Here is a 24,492-nt window from a genome sequence, read left to right as displayed (position 1 = left end):
TTTCAGAACTCTCTTACTGTGGAGAATTGATGCTGTGTGCTACTGCACCATTCTTTGGGATGGCACTGAACCTGCCGGTACTCTCAGCTGAATTGTGTAGACAGCGGGCAGAGCATGTACTGAAAACATGGCTCTGCTGTGGAATGTGTTAGGCATGTCATCTGAAAAAGACTTACCTGTCAACGTGCTGTACAGGACTACTGTGTTTTGAAAAGTGAGATACTTTCATCTGGAAACATCTGAGTGTGCTTTCTAACACAAGTTATGTAATGTTGGAATACAAACTGGCAGTGTTGTAATCTCAGCAACACAGTGTCTGTATACATTTAGATGATTCAACAGAACTTTGTGTCTTTTTTTTTTTTGTTTCCATCCGATGTTCCAGTTCACTTTCCTTACCATTCAGTATCAATCTGGAAAGAAAACAGTAATTTATTCTAGATTTCTAATTTGTGACTGAGTTTGGACCTGCAAATACCTGATCAAGATTTTTTTCTTTCTGGGATCCACACCAGATAAGGTCCATCTATGTCTGCTATTAGGGCTGTCCTACTCGAGATGGCTTGTTTTTTATAAGACTTCACTGTCTTTTACCTGTCGCACTTTGAGCCTGTTAGCTATATTTATCTGCACTATCACTGCTCTGTGGATCAGAGGTGTGCAGACTAATGTTGTAGCCTTCATTTCATTGTATAGGCAACAAGGAAAAATGTGCCACAAGTTACAGAATGCCTTCAAAGGATACTTTAGATATTACTGACTGCTGGTGTTTACATAAAGATACAGAATGCAATATTTAATTATTTTAATAGGCTTTATTACTTAATTTTTATAGGAAACATATAGTCAGTGTAAGTGTAATTTAATTTGCCGTTATTCTGTATTTCACTGTAGAATTGTGGGTCTCATCACCCTAGGACTTTTATTCTAGCACTACAAGGAAGCTGTAGCAATTTGCTGTATTTTCTATCCAAGGATCTGAGTGTTAATTACAAGAAATTGAGTGAACTAATCCCTTGTAGGTGTTATTCCTCCTGGAAAGGGGAGGTGGTGCAGAACAGCAAAAAAAAATGACTCAAGCTAATGTTACATCAGAGAATGCATCCTATTGTTTTTAACTTTGTCTTCAACCAGTGTTCTATTTCTTCTAGAGATTTCAGAGCTCCTGGGTTGAGACTTCTTTAATTTTTGCACTTGTTAGTACATATGTGAAGGCAGACTGAAGACTGAGAGTTCTAACTGCACAGCAATATGAGTAATCTATCATGGAAATTATTGGTTTGGTTTCTTAAAACTGCATTAAAGATTTATGTATTTTCAGAATAAAGTTTATGATTGTAAAATCTGGAGATTTTAGTAGCAGTTACATCTGCTACTGCCACTGCTGCTGTCCCCAGTCAGTACTGTTCAGGATCCCTGACTCCAAGATAGGTGGATGTTAAAAGGTACTACTTCACAGCTGTTACTCTACGTCAGGGGGATGGTATTAGAAAGCAGTTTAACTTTTTCTATAGGGCAGAAATTTCCAGAGTGGCCTTACTCAGCAATAAACAAGGAACTCTATAGATACTGTACTTCTCTGTCTGTGGTCTCCATGTTTTGAGAGTCAGTGGAGCTTAAAATGCATACCCATTTCCTTACATTTTGTAGCAGGAATATGGTCCTCTTGATTTGGTAGTGTGCCATTATGAAAATGTTACTATGCCTGTTCCTTAGTCTCACACAGATTTATTTTTGTTCAGACTGTGCACAGTCTCATGGAAATGTCTCTGAATTGTAATTATTAGCCGTTGCTTGTTTATTATATTAATTTGTCCCTATTTTTTGTGGCAACAATGTAAAATAGAAGGGTTTTGTTCTGATGTGCAAAAACATGTTTTAAGAGAAAAATCCTGTAACTACTTAAAAAATGTTAACATCAACAGAAAAAGGTTTGCTAAATAGAAATGGGAAAAAGTCCTCTAGGGGAAAAAAAAGGTCTCTTGTTTTTTTGCTTTCTTTTTTTGTTTTGAAGCCTTGCTTTTACAGCAGGGCAGGTGAATTAGCTAAAGGCTGTGGTATCCTGCAGTTGTATCAAAAGTTCAGTCAATGCAAAAGGAAAAGTTATGTGTAACTATACTGTTCTTGACCCACCGCATGCCTTTGATAGACGTGTCTGGCCCGTGTACTTAAAACACAGGAAAGAAATGGAGAACAGTGGTTTTATGTTGTTTATTTAGATGTATAGGTGCATATATGTAGTAAAATAAACCAGCTAAAATACAGGAGAACCTTTTGAATCATGGTGTCATTATATTTCTAGTTTACAGTTCTGTTTTCATGCCAGAGTAAAGGGTAAGAACCCATTAAGAAGTAGGATAAAAGTGTTGCTAGTAGCACCTGTTTTTTTATTAAGTATTTCTGGAATCCACCAAACTCTGCAACCCAATGAGGTGTCCCTCAAACCTCAAAGGAAGTTGGCTTGCCAATGTTTAGGAAGAGAAGTCTATGTCCCTTGCAAAAACTGGGCTTTTAAGCTTCGAAGAAAACACTAGAAACAGCGTCGGCTAAGACAAAAGCAGTTATTAGCCAGTAAAAACAAGGTGTATTTTCTTACAGAACTTGTACATTTCTGTTGGAGATTTTGTTCACTTTTGCATATTACCATATAACCATCAGCATAAAAACACTAAGCTTTTTTTTTTTAAATAAACTTTAATTAGACAGAGCACTGAATGTTAGTATTGCTGCCCAACAGCCCTGTAGGGATCATGCTTTGTTTACTCAAAATATTGGCCTTTCACCTGTGATGGCCAGAAACCATACGTTGTTTTCTAAATTCAGCTTACCTTTTCAGTTCCTTCCAGTCATGCTATCAGGGTTTTTTTCTATAAAAATCAAACACTGTAAATAATGCAGTAGCACTGGAGGTATTGTACCTGTTCATACTCAGTTTTAGAGTAGTAAAGTGACATATGAGGTCTGTAAATTCCATTTTGTAATTAAATTTTTCAGTTACGTATTTTCATATCACTGAAAGCATTTTAATAACACTAGGAATTTTTCCTCTTTCAAAAAAATAAAATATTTATTTGATCAAAGACATTCTGAACTGGCTAGGGTACATCCTCTGTAGAAGCATGGAATCTTTTATTTCCATTCTAGGCATAGTTTATGTACTTTTTTTCCCCTGTTGTGCTTGCAGAATGGAGGAGGGAGAAGCAACTAGGGTGCCTGCTTCACCACTTGGGACCTGTACCACATTGAACACATGGGAATGTGGCTGGATGACACCATTTTATTTCTCTTTTGTCCACTGCTAGCAGGAATAACCTCACCCCATTTTTAACAAAATTGGTTATAGCTCTAAGATAGCTGAAGCTTAGCATAATCCTCTCTTGATCATACGGACTTGTCATTCCATTTGTGTTTGCTTTTTGTGTCTGTATATTTTAACTGGGGTGTAAGCATTTAACTTGAGCTTGTAGGTTTTTTGTGAACAGTGCCTAAAATTTATAATCTCCTTATACCACTGGATCCTGTTTAAATGTAGCCTCAAGTGGTGGTTCCAATTACAGATGACTCTCATGCATCAAGAAGCCAGTATAAGTCTCTGAGGTCCCAGCATAGTGTCTTGATTCCTGTACAACAAGCAACCAGTCTGCATGGTCTAAGCTTAGTCCTGACATTCTCTAGCTTGTTAGTGTCTTCATTTTATTACACTGGTTTCACCCTTTTTCCCTGTTTCAGTGCATGTAGAGGAAAAGAAAAAAATACTCTGCAACTTGAAAAAGTCTGTAATGATGCTAGTCAAAATAATATCTGTATTACACTGTTCTTTTGAAAACTCAGTTCTGTATGAGACCTAATTAATCTGTGAATATATAAGTAGGGGGTTGATTACAAAGTAATTAAGAGATCACCTTTACTTCCCCTTTCCCAGCTGCTGCCAATCTGTCTAGGTTTATCTTCCAGAGTCTTCCTTCTTTTTTACTTCTCTTACACTAACTTTCTTTTCTGTTTTAAAAAACAAAGTTCTTTCTGAAATTGGAGTGTGTAGTTGCTTATTGTTAAGCTAACTCATAATGTGGACAGCCACATACTGTTGGACCTTCTGTGTGCTATCACAATACTAGTGGACTATCAGAAATCTGAAGACCATTTGTAGTTGAAGATTCTGCAAATTTTCCTTGTACTGTCGATATATTTTCCTATATCTGGTTCTGTAACTGCTGAGAGAGCTACTTTGACAGTAATAATTTTTGTGCCTTTAATGTGTTATTTGCATCTGAATAAAAGCCAACTTCTTTTAGCTTTTGTCTAGGTAAAAATTATTTTGTTATTTTAAAAAATATCTTCTAGTTAATATTTCTTCTGGTTTTGTTTGTTTTTTCCTCTTATCCCAGGAATACCAAGTAGCAGCAGAGGAAAGCAAGAAGAAAATTTATGTCCTTGAAAAAAGACAGGAGAAATTGGCCCTTGAAAATGTATCTGTGAAAAATATGTTAACGCAGGTTCAGGAGGAGCATTCATCTCTCCTGTCAGCCTGTGCACTACTGGCGGGTGCCCTGTGTCCTCTCTATGGCCGATCATGTGCTCTGTCTTCCCAAAGAGACCTTCTCCAGGATCAGGTCAACATTTATGAATTAGTAAACCAGGAGATAAGGACCCTAGTTCATGCTCTCTCAGATGTGGAGGAAAACAATCAAGATGGAGCAAAACTGAAGAAAAGAAAATTCAAAGGCCTGATTCGTGTGTTCCGAAGAGGTGTGATTGCAGTTTTGGCAGCTAACAGACTTAAAATTTTAGCCCAATCTTCTAGTTCCCTTTTCTCCTGGGTAGCTGGCTTCAAAGAAGGCATTGGAATTCTAGTTTGTGTAGGAGAATCCAAAGGCAAGCGTAATCTGTCAAGTAAGCTTATTGTCGTCTTCTTTAATAATTGTTTCAAGTTACATGGTTAGTAAAAAATAAATAGCAATATTATTAATAAAGACAAATTTAATGACATTTTGACAAGTAGAATTTCTGGATTTTTTGACCAATATAATTTTCCTAAAAGGAAATACTTGGTTTTATGGACTCATCCTGTGTGATATCCTTGACATCTGCGTTGCAGTAGCACCTAGTTCTAAAATCCGTATCTTCTCTGTGATGAATATCTTGTAATGTTCCTAATTGACCGTCAATGTATTTTTGAAAAGATATTTCCTATTGTTTTATTAATAAATTTTAATACGTATTTTGTATTAAGAATGCAAAAAGTTGCTTTCCGGTTCAGGTAAAATATTAGTATAGGGTTTATAAGTTTTTCTTTAGATATTATTTAGTCTCCCTGTCCCTTTCTTTTACCAGACCAGTTCATGCTTCCCCCTACAAGGGTAAATGGTATCAATAATGTTTACCAAAATAGAATATCCATTTACTTTTCTGTTTTAGTAGTGCTGGAAGCATATTTAATACAATCTAAATTGTCCTGAAAGAAGAATTAGTTTGTGTCTTGCATACTTAGTTTTGGTTTTACTTTTAGGTTTGGTTAACTTCTGAAAGAGCTGGAGATAGTAGTGTGCCTTATCTGAGTTACTCAGTTTTATTGCTAGCTACAATTTTGTTTCACAGGTTGCGAAGAGGAACAAATTCACTGTGTTGAAGCACTCAGCTGGTTTACTAGTTCTAACCTCCTTGCTGCAATAATCAGTTCTGTAACTGAATTACAGGATGTTGTTAAAAAAGCAGGTAATTTAAAAATTATTATTGCTTTAAAATTTAAAATTTCTGTAGTAGAAGATAAATAATCAGTGTGGTTACAGCATTTCCATTATTAGGATTTTATCTGAACTATTCTGGATCAAAACGAGAGCTGTTTTATTGGAACAGATTAATTTTCTTTAATTGGTGATATGATACTTTATCATTTCATTATATAGTGCCATGGAAACTGAAGGCTGGAGACTGCTTCTAGAAAGCATATAAACAATTTTGCCTGCTTTGTTGTGAGATAGGAAAAAAAAAATCATTTATACCATTCCAGCAAGTATTTGGCAAACCTGTTCTTAAAAGCTCCTAATGATGTCATATTTTCAAGTTTCCTAGTTACTGTGTTCCACTGTTCTAATATTCAAAAACTATTTTACTGAAGCTCAAACCTGATTTTTTTTTCATAGAGAAAGCTGATGTCATTTCTGTCTGTTTGATCTGTGTATTTTTTATGTGCAGGCCCTAAAACTGGCACATAATCAACTTTGGACATTACTGCTGCCAACTGAAAGGAAATAATTTCCTACTGTGTTTTATATGATATGAATATAGAATTTCCAAATCTGGAAAACAGTTAAATTTGATGGATACTATTTTCATCTAGTTTACTTGCTATCTTGTGGTTTTGGAGAGAGAAGTAAAATGTTCTCAATTTACACAATAAATAGCAGTACTTATTTTATCTCTTGACTGTGTTCACTCTCTAATTATTTGCTTAATTAAACTTGTGTCTAGATTCCCTACTTTTCTCAGTCTCTCGTCATACAGAATTCCGTCTATGGAAAATGTTAGTGCCAGTTTTTGGAAGTGTTGTGTCTTGTCTCCCAGCTGTTAACTATCTTCCTTAATTTCTTTGCAGTGAGGACTTATAGAAGATCTCACTTGATTCCTCTGCATTGCTGTCATACTTAGTTCTTTCATATATGGTAGTTTCAAAGTCCCAACAATTTTGCCACAGAATAAAGGATATTAAAGGAAGGATAATTTATGAATAGAGAAAAATAGCAGGACAGAGAGAAGGGGATATTCCTCAGAAGCCTGAACAGTAAACCAATGACAGAAGTCAGCCATTGAATCAGAAGTGTTTTGATTCAGATGCTCTCTTCTTTGATCATCCTGTTTTCAGTAACTTCAATTTTTATCTTAACAAAACAAAGTTAGAACTGGGTTTTAGAATATTTAATGGGCTTATATTGCAAGTGTACAGAGTATTGAGTAAGAACAGCAAATTGGAAGGGAATCAAGAGAAACTTTACAGCAGCACTGATGTGCTGGAGTGACTACTTAGAATATCCTAAACCTCATGATATTTTGCCACTATTGAAGTATATGAGAATTCTGGTGTACTCTATCTACTTGATATCTCTGCACTCAACACAGTTATAGTCTTAAATCCACAGTCAGTTTGGTGATTCTTTCATGGCTTACCTCTATTTTAAGTCATTTTCACAGAACCTCAACATCTAACTGCTTATGTATTACTTGGAATTCTGTTGATCAAAAGTCTTCCATGAACCTTTGGTTCCAAAAATAGTAATAAAGTTTGACATGAAATTTCCAGAAGTATCAAAGCAATAAGGTTCTGAAGGAATATATTTGAAAGAAAGCTTGCATTACCTAGGAAATTATTTTATGTTCATATTTCATATAGGGTTGAAACCTTCAAACTGACTTAAATGATTTTGAAATTTTTAAAGATGTAAATAGGTAATCTGAGAGGCATCTGCTCTCTTCAGATCTTGAAATAATGGCAGTTCCAGATGAGACTGCATCATGGGAGAGAATAGGTGCAAGAAGGTGCTATCTGGATCTACAATATAGAATGGTTCAATTTCAATTACTAGCTTCTGAGGAACCATTTGAGGCAGCTGAAAGAAACCAAATTCAGATCACTCAGATAACGCAGGAAATATTGGGCTTTTGTGCACTGGTGAGGTTTATTATTTTTATTGAGCTTTTAAAAGTGTTTTTGGTTTGATTCATGATCGTTTCCTTTCACACTGTCCATTAGTTTTGTTCTCATTCTAGCATGTCTTGGAATGATCTATTAGCTTCAATTTGAATACAAGTTTTTTTAAGTATTGGGCGGTTTTGGTATGGTTTTCTGTAAGATTGGTTTTGTACGTTTGTTTGAACAGAACCTGTACTGCAGTAAACCAGAGAAAGTACAGGTGAAGCTTTTAAAGTACAAATATCAACTGTTACATACAAAGTTTTTGAAGCGTAGCATTAAAATTTTAGTCTTGTGTAGTACTACCAAGTTCACCCTACTGAGTGTTCTGTTTCACCAAAACAGAGTAAACAAGAATTCTTTCTTTATTTGTCAGTGAAGTAAGATTTGTCACTTTTCATTGTCTTTTTCTTCCTTTGTTTAATGTCAGAGTTGCTCTTTGCGATATACTTGTACTTGTGTATAAGAAGTTATTAACACATCACAGTGTACATCATTTAATGCTTTTATTGAAATTCCTTGATCCTTAGTGGGCAGGTGCTTAAAAATGTATATACCTAAAGCATATATTCTCTTCCCAGTGCTTATAGAAATAGTTACTTGTGGAATTGCATTATATTCTCATTTCACTTTTCAAAGCAGTCAGTAACTTGCATCAACATATTACTTTATATTTACTCTAAACTGCTTTTCATAAAAAAACCAGCACAGGTGGTGATTAGCTTTTTTATTCCCCGTCTCAAGAAAGTGCCTTAAGTTGTGGATGCCGAACTGACCCAAATAATAGGTATCCTGGTTACGGAGTGGAATGATTCTTTCAAAATGCTACAACACAATTGCCTGAACTGCTGTTATTAATTTATTTTTAATACAGTTAAACTGGAGGGTCTAGACATAGGGAAATGGGCTGCCATCCTAGGTACTGCACATATAGAGAAATACTGTGTTTTCTGTCAGGCAAACCATCTAGTGTAAAATGAGATACCAGGTAGAAATACTAGGAAAAATGAAGTAACAGTAGCTCATTGACAGTATCTTTGTTTTGATACTTACCAAATCATGGCAAAGGAGAAGTTTTTAGAAGGTTTAGGTTTCATCTTACATGGAAGGCAGTACAGATGTTCTGGTTTTAATTTTAGGTTAATTTAAGCATTTAAAGTAGTGAATGTGTCATGACTGGAGAAGAGAGATGGTCTTTGAAACTGTAAGAGAGGTAGGACAGGATAATCTGTGATGAGTTAAAATATGAAGGTATCTTATCTTTTATGTGGTTAGTAATCACATCAGAGATCCAACATAAGGAAAAGAGAGGAGTCTTGGCCGGTAGCATTTTCTTCTGGGTATGAGAATAAAAATTGTGGGGTTTTTTATTTAAAAGGATGTTTTACTAGTTGAAAGTGTGAGATAAAAATGCTGGATAAGATTTTTAGCTTTCAGCATGAATATAAATATATTTATGTATTTATAAATATAAAATCTTAGACATGATGAAAAGACAGGTTTACTACTAGCTGGGATTATGGAGAGCATGTATTCAAAAATGGTACTCCAGTTAAGTACTGGAGTTGTTGGAGTGGTGGTATTTTGAAACCAAGCACGAGTGTGACTCTGAAAAAAGAATATTTGACTTTATCATGTTCTTTTTTTTTTTTCTTGTTTGCATAGTTAAGTTTCATCTCATGTGTAAATGATACATTCTTTATGATGAGAAATCTGATCTAAGAATGTCAGTAATCATGTTTTGTTTGCTTTGAAACTTTGGCTTATCTTTGCAATGTATAAAAGAAAATTCTTTAATTTAAAAATGCTATGGTTATTTTCTTCTGTTTATAGTCTTAAGTAAATATTTTAATTCACTGCAGCAACAGGAGATGTGCTGTACTACTGAATGTAAATAAGCTCTTCCATTCTTGTCATCTTACACTGATGGTATCATAAGACAAGTAATGACAGATTAAGACCTGCCTAGCAGAGGGAAAACTAAATTACAAGACTTTTATTAAGGCATAAATAAACCTATTAACTGTTATCTGGAATACCAATTAGTGGAAGGAGCACTGACAATTTTATTTATCAACATTAAACACAATTATTAATTACAGACCTGACGAATCTAGCAGTAAGCAGGACATGTTGGGTGTGCTGGGGCCTTAAGTCCATTATATGAGAAGGATGATTACCAAAATCCTGTGGGGAAATAAGTAATTGTAGCTGTAAAATTTTAATTGCCTTCGAATAAGGTAAATTATATTCTCTTGTCTCAGAATATAAATAGTGTGGCATTAAGGTACCAAGCCTCACTAATTTTCAACAGCAGATGATTTAGACATCTATAGAGAGGAGGGAAGAGGAGACAGGAAACCCTCAGAAATTTGCATTGTAAATATTGTGATGAAGTAATTTACCATGTGCTATCACATATGACATACTTGACCTGGCTTGCATTTGCTTGCATCTGTCTTAGATGTTTTCTGCATTACAGAATTAGAATACCTAAGAAAGACTTAAAGTGTAGTATCAAAGGAGAATATAAAAACAACTGGAAAATTATTCTTTGACAAACAAATACTGTTCTTTAGAATCCTGTCCTACTCTTCCATCAAAAAAAGATTGATAGCAGTAGTGTTCATTGCTAAATATGGAATTTGTCCCAAAGTCTGAGATACTCCTGTGAGCAAAGTCTTCCACTCTTTAATGGGAATTTCCTACTGAGTATTTTAAAGATGTTATTTGTTGTTGTTTCTCTTTTCCACTGAAAATCCCCCCAAACTAATAACCTTCTTGATGTTTCTTTTTTGTTGTTGCTTCTTAAAGATCCAAAGCTGTGGCTTTCTGGACACTTACTTTTAAGTGCAGCCAGGAACTCCTTCTCAAAACTTATGGACAAGCTGAATGTAATAATGGAGACTGTTCCATTAGACTGCAGTATGAGCATTACTTATCAGGAGAAAGACTCCTTGGTACAGAGGTTGGCTCATGGTCTTCATAAAATAAATACCCAGGCCCTGGAAGCTGGGTTGTGTGATAGACTACCCATTATGGTATGCATATTTATAGTGCTACATTGTGTGAACGATAGATTCCCAGCATAAGTGTTACAGTGAAGCACTCTTGATAGTACTATTAATTTAATTTCAGTTTGTTTATGAGTCTTGTTATCTGAAGTCAAATATATAGGGAGTCAGAAGTTGATTTGCAACACCCAAAAACATTAGGGAATTAATAGATTTTTTTTTTCATTGGTGAAGAATTTTAAGAGATTTGATGTTTCTAAGAAAAAAATTTCTTAAAGTTCTGTCAAAATTGTATTTGCTTTATATGAACAAACTTGATTTTGGCTTTAACTAAATGTTAAGCTTTGGGGTGGTTTTTCCCCATTTTTCTCTGGCTAACTGTTCTATCTTTCAGTAGAGATAACCTTTCCTTTAACCAAAATGAAAATATAAGCTCTTTCTCACATAATCAGTCTTTCATTGTGGGCCTTACATGAAAACGGGTACTTTCTTGAGAACAGAATTTTCAGTAACCCTCAACAGTAGATGAAACATTTTTCTACTTGTGTGTGTCTTTCAGAGATGGAGGACGAATGATAGCTTTGTCTAATTTGCTTGGGTATTAAATGCAATTGATTTTATTGTGAAAATAGCTCATTTTATAACACACAATTTTGTTTCTGTTTACTAACAGAAATGCATAGCATCCTTGCAGAAGCAAATATTTGAATTTATACAAAGGCTTCATACAGCAGAGGTGGAACGCCGCTCACTGCGCCTAAAACTTGCAGAATTCAAATGGAATTTCAGTGAGATGAAGAAAGAAGCTGATAAAGCCCAGAGCCTTCAGGAGCAGTTAAATATGTTTAAGCAATCTGTAAGTATATTTGATCTAAAGGAGACTGCTTACAAGAGATCTTCCTTTTTACACATTTTTTTGTGTTCTTTTGAAAAACAAGTATAAAATCAGCCTGCTATTAACAGAATTTTGCAGAAAACTTGCCTTGTAAATGTCACTAAACTATGTCAGGTGTATATAGAAGTATATCCCTTCTGCAGGATTTTCTCTTTGATTTGTAGAATGAGGTATTCTGTGTAAATTACATCTTTGGTCTTCAGCAACCCAGGTTTTCTTCCATATGTTGAAAGTGGTGTGATTTATATACCTAAAAGGATTTATTTATTTCACTTCAACAGAGTAAAATCAGCTGGAATGAGGGCATCCAGTAAGTACGTTCATGAGAAGTTATAAAGCATAAATGTATTGTTTTAAAATCTGCATGGTTATTGCTGAGTATGATGGTAGACATTTTACTACACCTTTGAGTATGGATTATGTCCTGAGCTAGTCATGCAAATTTTAGTGTGGCTCTTTCCTTGAAGGAATAAGTTTATGGTAAGGGAAGAAAAAAGGTTTTTTCTACATTTTCAGTAGCACATGTCCACCAAATTCTTCTGACTCTTTTCTGTCACCGATCAATTTACTTAAACACTATGGGTTGACTAACCCGTAAATAGCACTGTTGGGCAGAAATGAGAAGAGACATAAAAAGGTTTCTTAACCACTTGAAGCGACAGCATATTGCGTAATGGACACCATGTTTGAGGGATTGATACCAATCTGTGGGTTTCTTCCCTGTCATACTCATGGAACTATGCCTTCAGTCTTTATTGAAGGGGAAGAAAATTGTGTTACTTTAGTATACTGGAGGTTCACTGGACATCTTTCCTTCTGTGTTTATTTTCTATAGGTTGCATTCAGAACTGAGCTCACATTTGAGGTATTTGAGAAAATGAGTGGTTAATGATTCTTAAACACACTTTACAGGTGCACAGTATAACTGAAACAGTCGTGTCTGAGCAGCGTTTTCTGTAGCTGTGCTCAGTGTTGATCCTGAGGCCTAGCTGGCAGACCTGTCAGTGTGTCCCAACCAAAACACTTGCAGGAAGAGAATATTTAGTAGATGATTCCACATCCATTCTCCTTCCTGTTCCTAGCTGGTAAAATGGGCTCTTTCTTACTCCAGTAGACAACATTATATCTAATCATCTTCAGTTTTGTTCTTAATGGATTTTACTCCCTTACAATTCTAGGATAGTTAGATGAAATTGTTGCATTTTAGATTGTCGTTCAAATGTAGATGATGATTTTCCTTGAAGAATTATTTCTTATTTCTGGAACATTTTGGGGAGGGGAGGAGGAGTCCAGGAAGATGTTTACAGGGGTTAATAAGATACGCAGTGAAATGTGGGACATTGATCTGCATATTTCCTTCTAAAACTGATTCTTTATAACCTGGGTTGCTAATTTAAGTAGAATAATGAGTATATATGGTTTACAGTACCCAGAATGCTTTTTTGAAAAAGTAGAACGACTAAAGTGGTCTGCTGTTTTATTGTTTGGTGATCTGTCCTCATGTTAAAAAACCCTAAATATTCATCTTTAGCACACTTTTGTTTCAGAATTTGATATGTTTGCAAGTGGAACTCTGAATGTCAAGCATGTAAACAAGCGAATACAGTTACACAATCAGACTCTTATCAGAAATTGATCAACCATTGATATTTCTCTTATCAGAAATTGATCACCCGTGAGAGGTTTGAAAGTGCATGTGAAGAATTAAATAATGCATTACAGCGGGAGCATCAGGCACAAGTGCTTTTGAATGAACAGGCACGACAGCTACAGGAATTAAATAATAAACTAGAAGTGCACTCGAGTGAAGAAGCAGATAAAAACGAAATATTAAGTGAAACTGTAAAGGTAAGATGATTATCCTTCTGAAATAGGCACCGAAAATTTATCTTTTGGTGAATAAGCCAAATCTTGCAGTTCTTATGCAACTAAAATTATAGAAGTGCACATACACTACTCAGTCCATTGGAATTTTAGGGTACTCAGAAAACACATTTGAGATGAAACTTCAAGCTATAACTTCCCATTTCTGCTTTTGGGACTGAGCAGTGTACACCAGTATCTGTAATCCATGAAGTGTCTGGATTTTACATGATACATGAGACAGCAGCTCTACCTATCATGAGGTGTTTGCAGGCTATAGGAAAAACAAAGGAAGAAATACGGGAATATTTGATTTTTTTTGATAGAGCTCATAAGAGTATTTTAAAACCTGGATTAGCTATTTTGTGAATAGAGTCTCAGGGTAGAGAATGCATTTGTCAGTTTGAAATGTACTAGGTGAAAGTAGAGAAAGACCTTTTTTTCATCAGGCTTTAGAGTTTTCCCCAGACCTAACAAGTAATAGGGGAAAAGATGTTCTTACCAGAATCTCTGATTGCAAATCAAGGAGCAGAGAGAGACTTAAGACGTTGTGGATATCGAACATGTGAAGAGAAGAAGCCTTGTGATGGCAGGCCACTAATGTGGGGTGACCTGAGCTTTGCAGCTTTTACTTATTTTTTTTATTTAAAACAATCTTTGCTGCTTGTATCTCCTCTTCAACCTTACTGCTGAATTATCTGTGAATTGATAGCTGAGCAAAAGACACTGTTTCACTGATATTTTGAGAGAGAGAAGCACTTGCGATTCTGAGGAAGATTTAGGGAGGAAGTGATGAGAAATGTCAAGAGACAGGAGGAGAGCCAAAGAGATGCAAGCTACAAAACTAGTAGAAGTGTCAAAAACGATTGTTGGAAATAGAATGGCAAAAATGGATGTCAAGGAGGATGACTTGCAGCAGAGTTGAAGTTTGAAGTGATGTAGAGTGGAGGAAACTGAAAGACGTCAGATTTATTAAGGAGGGTTTTCATTAGCAGTATTATCTACTAAAAATGCCATACCTCACTAAGGGTGAAAGACGATGATGTTTCCACTTTACCTGTTGGGTTTGTTTTTTTCTCCCTCCCAGCCCTCTAACTTTGGGTGTTTCTTTTCAGCGTAAGAATAAATTTGTCTAATGTTTAAGTTGGGTTGCTTGTTAACACTATTGCTTTTTTGTTTCAGATATAAATACAATAGATATAAGTTATTAGACTTGTGTTGGGTTTCTTTGGGAAATACTAGGTTCAAGATTTTTAAATAGATACTAGTATCATAAAGAAGAACAAGAAGACAGATGTTATTTGAAATCTTATTTAGGGTCACTCATATATTATTGCATGAAATTTCACCATGGTGAAACTGAAACATAACATTTGTCCAGAGGAAACGAAACAAAAAGTCAATGGTAGGTATTTAAAATATAGGATGGAGTTTTAAACAGAACTATTGCATGGATTATTGGATACTGGATTTCACAGCTTGTTGTCTTTATTAATTAAAGGCTAAATACAATTTTTCTGAGACAGCAGTGATTCTAAAATGCACCCTACTTCTGCAACCCCCTAGCAGTTGTTTTAGTCTGAACAACTTCATTTAAGTCTGAAATGCTTGATTATAGCTGAAAGCTGTAAGGATATAATGCAATGTGTAATATAGCTGCTGTGATAGGATGGAGGATAGGAAAGTTGACAAAACACTCCTTAGAGCTGAAACTTACCACTTAGTTACACTGATTTGGTTTTCTAAATGTATTACTCCATATTTCTCAGTCCTTTCCATGGAGTTTTGAACCAAAATTAACTTGTATACTTGCTGCCATGTACTGTCCCTAAACTTCAGTTTAAATATCAGAAGGTTGATTGATGTCTCATAATTCCTTCATGATGTTTACTATAAACACAAAATTGCATTGTGGTTGTAATGGCCTGTATCTATGACTGTATCAAGGAAGGAAACAAGATCAGTTGTGGTAGCACGGAGACATGAGTTCATGATAGTGTTTCTTTGCTTTTTTTTTTTAATTATGTGCATATGATTTTATAATGTATACTTCCTAAATCATCATCTCACCTTCAACTTTTGTTTTTTACAGTTCCAAATCTGTGCTAAGTTCTTCCTAAATTCAAGTAGTAGTTTAACACAAACTACTTTGATACGAAGGGGTAAAGGGACATTTTTATTTTCAACTGTACATGTTTGGATTTTTTTAAATTTAAGAACCAGTCTTTCATAAGCTTTTCTTCTCCCACAGTTTACTACAAATCCCACTTTATTCATGACAGGCAGAAATTGTCTCTGCCTTTGTCCTGGTGTTTTAACTGGCAGACTTGGCTGTCTTGTCTGATTGGTTTTTGTGACTTCAGGTGGGTTTTTTTGTAGCTCTTGTTTTGCAGTACAGTGAAACAATCTCATCTCTTTTATAATCAACCCTGACCTTGTAAAAAAGTGTTCTTACAATTGTATAAGCTTTTAAACTCTTAAATAGTACGGAAGTATGGAAGAAAATAACTACTACACTGAAAAATTACAGTAGATTCTTCATCTTAAGATAAATAATCTATTGGTCTAGACTAAGTATATATGAAAAGTTGGAGAATTTGGTGATGTACAAGTGATTTTTGGATGGAGTAGAGTGTCATGGAGTAAAAAAAGCTTTGAATTCTTTATTCACAGTTTTTAAACGGGTAAGAAGGGGAAAATAATATTAGATGCTTTTACTTTTGCTAACTTATTTTTAAGCTTATTCACTTCGGCAGCAGTCAGTAAGGAGATATTTTGGTATTCATGTACTTCCATAAAGTAGGCTTATTAAAGGAGTAATACTTAATTTCTTGGCTTTATCGGTTCAGATTTTAATCCTGTATATTTTTATCTTCTTAATGGCATATACCATAGAGACGTCCAAGGTAGCCAATTACATTCAAGGTCAGCTGGAACTAAGTAAGTCTTTTACACCACTTTTTTTATTAGATGAGGTAAATCAGTAGCTCTGATTCCCCTGTGTTTGAAGAGAAACTTTTACACAAATGCTAAACAGGCATCTATAGCAAACATAATTTGTACTTCTTGTACAAGCATGTCTTAAAAACATTTTTCTTCCTATTGACAGTCACTGAGTGTATATTTACTTCCTTTCAGATATGTTAGTACCTGAAATAAAAACAGTATCTTTTTAAGGTTTAATTTATGGAACACGTCCTCTAAATTGTTAATGAATAACTGTGTGCATTTCAAGTGCAGTAAATGTTAAACCGTGTAACTTGCTACTGATCTGTGTCAAAATAGTCTTCAATACATGTTTTAGAAAAGGATACCCTAAATTTTGGGTTTATTTGCTGAGTTTAGTGAAGCTGCCATTGATATATGACAGCATAAGCAAGAAAAGAGTCTCATCCAAGTGCTTTGATAACACTCACAGAAAAAAGTTTTTTGAAGGGAAGGTTTAGAGTGTTTATTTTCACTGGCTATTTCATTTAAATCATTATATGCATATTCTGTGTTCAGAAAGTGTGGTAGCCTTTGCTAAACAGACACATCTGAATTAATTAGATTCTGATAGAGATTGGGATTTCTAGGTTTGTTAGAAGTGGATATTTTCCCTGAGCGGGCACTCTGTTCTTGGTGGGGATTTCGGGTGAAGGTGGTACACAATTTGCTGCTTTTTGTTGCTTTTCCTCGTCATAGATTTATAGCCACATGTTTTCCCTGAAAAATAATTTTAATTATTTACACAATTTCTTTTAATTAATACCATCGCATATACTTTGCAAGTCACTTTAGTTGGCTATTTCTACAAACGCAGAATTCTAATTTACAGAAAGGTTGAAAGGCCTCACTTATATGAGGAAAGCAAAGTGATGTTCATGCTTCTCAAATAGAACAGCAAAGATTACAGTCACTATAAGAACAGAAATAGATTTTGGAATTTTTTTTTTAAACTCTCTGACATCTTGAATGGGAAAGACTGTTAGGAGTTGGGTGCACTGAGGGATACTGTTGATTCCCCAAAACTTGTCACTTTGACAAGAAAGAGCATTTATGTGTATTATCCAGTGAAATTAAAGGCTGTTCTTTTAAGAAAACAGTATAGCTGATTGCCATTAGCATCTAACTTCATAGAGAATTTCTGTTAATCAACGTTAACATGCTAAAGAGAAGTAAACTCCCCTCTGAATAGGTGAGAAACTAAAATTCATGATTCATTAATTAAACGGAGTTTTTAGTTTTCATACTCTCTATGTTCTGAACATTTAAATAATTTATAAAGTAGGTAAGAATTGATTAGCATTGCCATCTGCCCTATTCTTAGTCAAAAGAGGTCATATGTTTTCTTATTACAATAAATTACAGGTTAAACAGTTTTGTCATGTATTTCAGTTCGCGTTAATACTATTTGTAAAATAAGTAAGCCTGCTCATTCCCCTTCTCTGTTACATAACTTCCACTGCTAACTTCTTAAATAAATAGTCTTCAGAGAGTTAGGTCAACTAAAGACTTGCCCTGGCGCTGATCCTTTGTGCTTTCTTGTTAAAGCTTGCAGTCATTATATGTGGAATTTAGGTCTATGGAAGGGAAAGTCTTCCCATGCTTCTTTCTAGCAGCTGCTATCTTTACACAATAGGAGAGACACATAAGGAGCATCCTGTTATGTACTGGACCTCAGACCACAGAAGGAAAGAGAAGACAACTGTGATGAAATCTGCAATCTATTACTCGGTCTGCATTTCAGATATCTTCACCTTAAATTTCTTTTTTCTGTGGTTTGTCTATGAAGTTAGTTTGTTTTGTTGTCTTACTGTCTACTTTATTAACTTATTTTTTAAAATCACAAATTTGTGCATTAAATCTTATCTTGGAGATAAATGTCCTCTATTCAGTTTAGCATTTTGAAAGCATCTCTTTATGTTATGGTGCACAGCTCTCCTTGCTTTGCTTCTCTGGTTAGCCTCTAAGATTCAAGGTCCAAGGGTTGCCCTGTTCTTTTTCCACTTTAGAGATCACCTCATTAGGGATATTGATCCCTGCATTTTCTTGCTGAACTAACTTATTTCCAGCCAGGTTGTTAGGTCTGTGCGTTTCCTTTGTTCTGTGCCTAGAACATTCATCAGTATCAGCATGAGTAGTCTGGGGGGACTGAGGTCAGTACATGGCCTTTAGAAAAGTATTGTATTTGCTCTGTAGTCATCAATGAAGCAACCAAGCGACTAGCAACCAAGTTGCTGAAGATCTGCCTTAACTTTTCTGAGTCAGGATTTCTGGAAAATATGTAAGTAATGAGCAGAATAGGAGAAAGAATAAAGTTAAAATTTGTGGTTACGAACTAGTTACATGTTTGCATTAACATGAAGTTCAATACAACAATTCAAAATTTTGCAGTATGAGTCACACAAACATAATATAATTAGAAGCTCTTATTTTGAAAGGGTATTGGCATTACCATTGTGTTAGTTTCATTCCTCTGCAGTTCCTCTTTTGTTCAGTTTTGCAAGTTGAATGTCAGTAATAGTTCTGTAATTTGAGCAAAGTCAAGGTTCTACATTGGAATTTGAATGGTTTTTGTTATCTTCTAAATTATCCTGCTACAAAATATTTTATTGATTAATACTAAGATTATTATTCAGGCTGGTTTTTGTCAGGCAAATTCTTTACTATCTTTGTATAGTAAGAAAATAATAATCTCCAAAATTCCTTCTACTTTACATTGAGAGAAGAGTGAAAGGAATTGTCAGTTTATTACATTTACATTCAATCTAGTCAGGTATAAACATCTAATAAAAGAAGACATCCCTGAGTTAGAAAAATTCACATTTTACTTTTAATGTGTCAAGGAGTTTAGGATAACTGAGGAAGATACTCTGTGTAACAACAATTTGGGTGTAATTTAGACATTGAGAGAGAACACTGGATTAAGTCATGATTCCATAACATCGCTTTAGTTAGTCTTTGAAAGCTATAAGCAGAAGTTCATTTCCAAGTAAGAATAGGTTTTCCCTTGTATAGGAAATTACAGAATAAGTTTGATCATGCTAGTCTGATTCAGTAGTCTGATTTCAACAATCATTTTACTAATCATGCACTTAAGTGCCCTTCTGGTAGTTTGCAGAGGAAGGCAAGTAACCAAGACAGGTAGAACTGTGCCCAGGAATAATGAAACTAATGTGGAAAAAACAGTCAGTAGTTTGGACTGCAAGTTACTTCTCAACAGATGGCTGAGACCTTGGGTTTTTTGTTCTAATAAATTAATGACTGGCACACAGTGAAATGTAGGATGCTTCAGTTGTCTCTTCACAGTGTAGTAATGTTGCTTATTTCAGAGAATACTTATTTATCTTGAGTCTATTTGCTGCACCATGCTATTAAGAAAAAAAAAAATTCTGACATTCGGTCAAAGAATAAATAAAGAAAAAGGAAAACTTTAACAAAGAAATTGCATGAACCATCACATTTTTATAGTATTTTAGAAGTAACTTCCAGTATTTTCTGGATATTCCATTTGTAGGAAATATTTGCCTCCGTTGTGGGGAAGGGAGAGAAAATGGAACACTATCAGGATCTAAAAGCTTAATGGTTTTATAGAGGCATTGCAATTATACTAATAAACACCTTTGTCCATGACCTTGGAATTTATAGTGCAGTGAGAAAGATTTATTGACATGTAATTTGGAAGAAAAATGGGATTATTGTGTAATTACAGTGTGTGGTTATTAAGCATATGTACATACGTACCATTTATCCCTGTTATTTTAAGACCTTCAACTATGTTTCAGTTTTCGCTCAAAAATACAGAAAGGCTTCTTGGTAAATCCAGTGCGAGGGAGATCTTTGTTAAATTATTGGGTCAACTACAAAGTAACTTCGTTACCTTGAGATGTGTAGAGGGGATCAATAGATCTTTAAAACAGCATGTGATGTTTTTAAAGAAATGTTCTAAACCCTATTTTTTCTAGTAGCTTAGATATTAATGTGCAGGACTTTCTGCTATACAGGTTCTTGATATACAAGTGCTTTATACATAGATTTGCTTCTTGCTGATGTTTATCTAGGATATCTCTAGGGCCCTATCATTTTTTTCACCTTAGGTTTTCCCATGATCTCCCTTTCTATTTGTGTGAAGCTAACTCTGTAAAGATCTTCATATCTTCTTGTGAAACCGTAGCTAACTCTCAAATACCTGTTGGAATATAATTAAGCATGTATCTAACTGGTATAAAACTAAAGGAAGAGATGCATTCCTTCACACTTCAGTCCCCTTTCTCTGCTACATACAATGGTAGCAGCCATACCTATCTTTCATGTAATTTGTTCTTTTAAATGTAATTTGGCATTCTATTTTCATTAGGTATTTGATGATTTTCAAGGGCTGTTTTATGCAAAATGTGTACAACTTTCAGCTTCCAAAATCTATAGCTATGCTATCTTTTACTCATGGAGAGCATGGAAGGTCTTGAAGATCGTAGTAGGGTAACAAACTCAAAACAGAAATTATTTTTCTGTGTTGCCTAAATTTCTGTGTTGACTCTTCAATATGTATTTATGAAAAACCCACTGAAGGTGGTGTTGCTACATGAATCTTATTACTGTCTCAGTTAGAAGGACTTTTAATTTTAAAAACTTTCTAGTTAATGTAGACCTGCCTTAATTATTTGGGTTTTTTTTGTCTGTGAACTATACAGTAAGTGATTTTAAAAATTATGAATTCAGGATTCTCAATTCTAACTAGATATCCGAAGATTTTATTTCTAAATAGTACTTTGCCATTAAAATGTTCCCAAAAAAGTTAACCATAACTTATAAAGATAATTAGTGTGTGGAATCACCCAGTGTGTTTGATAATAAGGTTTATATATTGCTGTTGCTTCTGTAGGTGAGTGAAGCAATTTTCAAAGTTTGTACAGTCATGATGCTATTTTATCTTATACTTAGAAAACATAAGTGAAAAGTACGAATAATAATTCAATTTAAGAGTTGCAGTGATTTATCACTGTCAGTGTTTACAATGTCTGCTTCAGGATCTGTGTGTCATGCTCAGAAAAACACATTCCTTGTTTAAGGTTTGTGCTCTTGGTTGGCACTTGTTATGACACAAAGCAGATCCAGAGGGAAGGGAGATGCCAAATCAATATATGCCTTTATAGCACTTTGATCTTGTTGAATATTGGGCTGTAATGTGTCTTCGCTTTTTCAAGAGAAAAATTTAGAAGTTGCCTTTTATATTAGTTAAATTTTATTTTACTGTATCAGTTCTTTCTGCTAAGATGACTATTCTGCAGTTTTTAATGAATGAAGGGATAGCAGTGACCTATATAAAATAACAGACCTTTTAATCTAAAATTACTTATCAATTAATTGTTATTTTATTGGTGTTCAAGGAATAAAAGGGATAAAGAGAACATGTATGCATGTTTTTCCTGCAGATACTTCATACATCAGGATGTGGCTGGCATAATATTAAAATAAAATATTCATACACTAAACAACATTTGGGGCTGTGTGTGGAAACACATATATCTGAATACAAATGTATGGGATGGTCAGAGCTCTTCTGAAGGGGAACACAGTGTTTGAATGTAAACTCATAAATCTGCTGAAGTCCATGTTAATGTTAGTGACATGTTAAAAAAAGATTCGTCCAATTCCTTAATTAAAGAAAATGAAAAACTCTTAATGATGCATGATCAAAACTTCAGGTGGCATAAATTGACATACCGGGCACTGTCCATAACTGATTAATGTGATGGCTCACACTAATGTGCTAGGATCTGGTGGAGTTGTGCAGCAGTCTCTTCTAAGAAACCGCTGCAGAATGACCTGCAGCACTAAAAAAACTTAATTGGGAACACCGGTATATTGAGGTCATGAACAGTATATTTTCTTACTCAGAACTGAACCTTAACTTCTCTTTAGAAAATTTCTTGAAACTAGTCTAAAGACTCTTAGGATTCCAATTTTTTGAACCAGTGTATGAAGTGGACACATACAGCCAGTGTACCATAATACTTGTTTCTTAAATTTAGTTCTGAAGCATAGTGCTTGTATGATTTAACCTCCCTGATCACTTTCTAAATCTGTGTCCAGATTCTCACTGACTTCAAACCATATGCCTTTTAAAATAAACAATGGAAATGAGATCATGGTTATTTAATTTGTAGGTAATATTTCATTGTCATTGTTAGTAATTATATTGCTGTTGTTTCTCTTTTTACCTCATGAATTATCTTAACTAATTGTTACAATTTAGAAATATTCCAAACAAGTGGAGTAATTCGGATCCAGTGGTAGAATATTTTTGATAACAAAAAATAGCCTGTTCGTGGGTTTAGAAATGTAACTAGTAGTGCAAGATCATTAAGACCAGTAGTACACGATCAGAGGCAGACAGTTTGAGCCCACTTATAATGAAATGCCAGAAACTGGTGTAATCTGTTGTGTCATCTTAGATATCCAGCTAAATATTTCTGGTTTTGTACATGTGATATAGCAGCACTTGTAAACCATACTAAAGTCTAAGTTCTGTTTGTATCTTTATCTTGTACACTGTCTGCTAACCTGTACAATTACATAATGTATAGCAATATTAAGCAACAGTATTGCATATATTGTGTATAGCAGAGAACAGTGTTAGAGGATCATTGGAGTTGCTTAAAGTTAGGTGCCTTTCTTACAGGTTACGTGAGAGTGTTATGAAAAGTCCTCTTCTGCAGTACCAGGTATAAACCATCTTTATGAAATCCTGGAACTGTGAAAACTGCAAGGCTGAGGGTCTGTCAGGGTGAAGAGAGTAGCAGTGAAAAAAATAGGATTAATTCTTTTCTGTGACACTTAAGTAACTGATTTAAAGACAGGACACTGCCAAAGTGCAGAAAAGCTGCTGCTCCTGCAGGGCTGGACCTTGTCGAGTCTGCAGTTGTGCAAGGTTAGGTATTGCGGTGGGAGAGGAATTTACTTTTCTAGGGAGAAAAAAGAAACTTCAGTCCGGAGTCAATGATCATGTGCTCATGCCACCATGCATGTGATTCCAAAAATTTATTCTCACTTAACATCAATGGCTTTTTCTAATACACTTAAAACTTACAGTGATAAAGACTGAGTTTTTTGAAAATTGTCTTTGTTCCATTAAGGTGGTATAATACTTCTCTGTAGCCTCCCAGTAATAGTAACATAATTCATTTAGCTCAGAAGATTATAAAAATTTCTAGATTATCATTATTATGTACTTTAACATTTTCCAAAACATTGTTTAAAAGTAGGGTTTAATTATTATCTCTGATAGCATTAGTGTATGTCTGGAAGGCTCAGTGCATCTTGGTAGTCAAAAGGGTGTTCCTCAACTTTTTCAGCTTCTGTTTCTCTTCAAATACAGCAGTGTACTTAGTTAACACATTTTAACACTGATGCTTTTGTTTGCTAATACTAACAGTCCATGAAGATCTAGCCTACATCTGGACAGTTTATATTTTGGGATTACTTCACATAAAATCTTTCAAAGTTTTGTTTATTTTTACTTACTTTGAAGCTGAGTGACATGCGAATATAGGGTGTTTTTTCTCAAAGAAGTGTTATGATGTGGAATTATTCAGGAATATCTGCAGTGTTTAAATTAATAAGCTCTTTTAATTCACAATAACGTCAAAGGATACACAGCTCAGTGACTTCATAAAGCATTTTCAGCCATCCTTTGCTAAATATTTTGAGCTGATGCAGTTGAAAAATGCATTCCTTTCTTGTTGATCAGAATAGATTTTCTCTTGAGAAATAAGTTTGCATTGTAGCACAGAGATATTAAACCTAGCTTTACATCTCTGAGGCACTGTAATCCAGCCTGAACCACTGCAGGTAAAATGCTTGTGGTAGCTAAACTTGCTTGGCTGTCTGAAAATCATGCTTCAGTCAAAGATGAACTGTTGACTAGACATACATAGGTAATGCCATTCACTTTCACAATGTGAATGCCTATAATTTTGAATGACTTCTGGAAGAAAAATACCTTGCAAGATGAAAACTTAGGCATTTTCCCCATCCGATCCATTGACTGGCTC

At 34.7% G+C, this 24,492-nt stretch overlaps 1 protein-coding gene across 8 annotated transcripts in view; it reads left to right on the top strand.

The window, feature by feature from the left end:
- CCDC171 (coiled-coil domain containing 171) overlaps positions 1–24,492 on the top strand; it is a 147,977-nt gene that overhangs the window by 58,167 nt on the left and 65,318 nt on the right. For all 8 annotated transcript variants that reach the window (XM_026866311.1, XM_026866313.1, XM_026866312.1 and 5 more), the window contains 5 exons: positions 4,386–4,890; positions 5,596–5,712; positions 10,499–10,725; positions 11,372–11,554; positions 13,256–13,441. In XM_026866311.1, coding sequence (XP_026722112.1) covers positions 4,386–4,890; positions 5,596–5,712; positions 10,499–10,725; positions 11,372–11,554; positions 13,256–13,441 — 1,218 coding nt within the window. The remainder of the gene's footprint in view (positions 1–4,385; positions 4,891–5,595; positions 5,713–10,498; positions 10,726–11,371; positions 11,555–13,255; positions 13,442–24,492) is intronic.

This window comes from Athene cunicularia (genome assembly GCF_003259725.1).
Source record: "Athene cunicularia isolate RWA chromosome Z unlocalized genomic scaffold, athCun1 chrZ_part2, whole genome shotgun sequence".
In the NCBI taxonomy this organism is placed as follows: Eukaryota; Metazoa; Chordata; class Aves; order Strigiformes; family Strigidae; genus Athene; species Athene cunicularia.
Note: the sequence above shows the minus strand (reverse complement) of the source record. Positions and strands in the feature narration are given on the sequence as shown.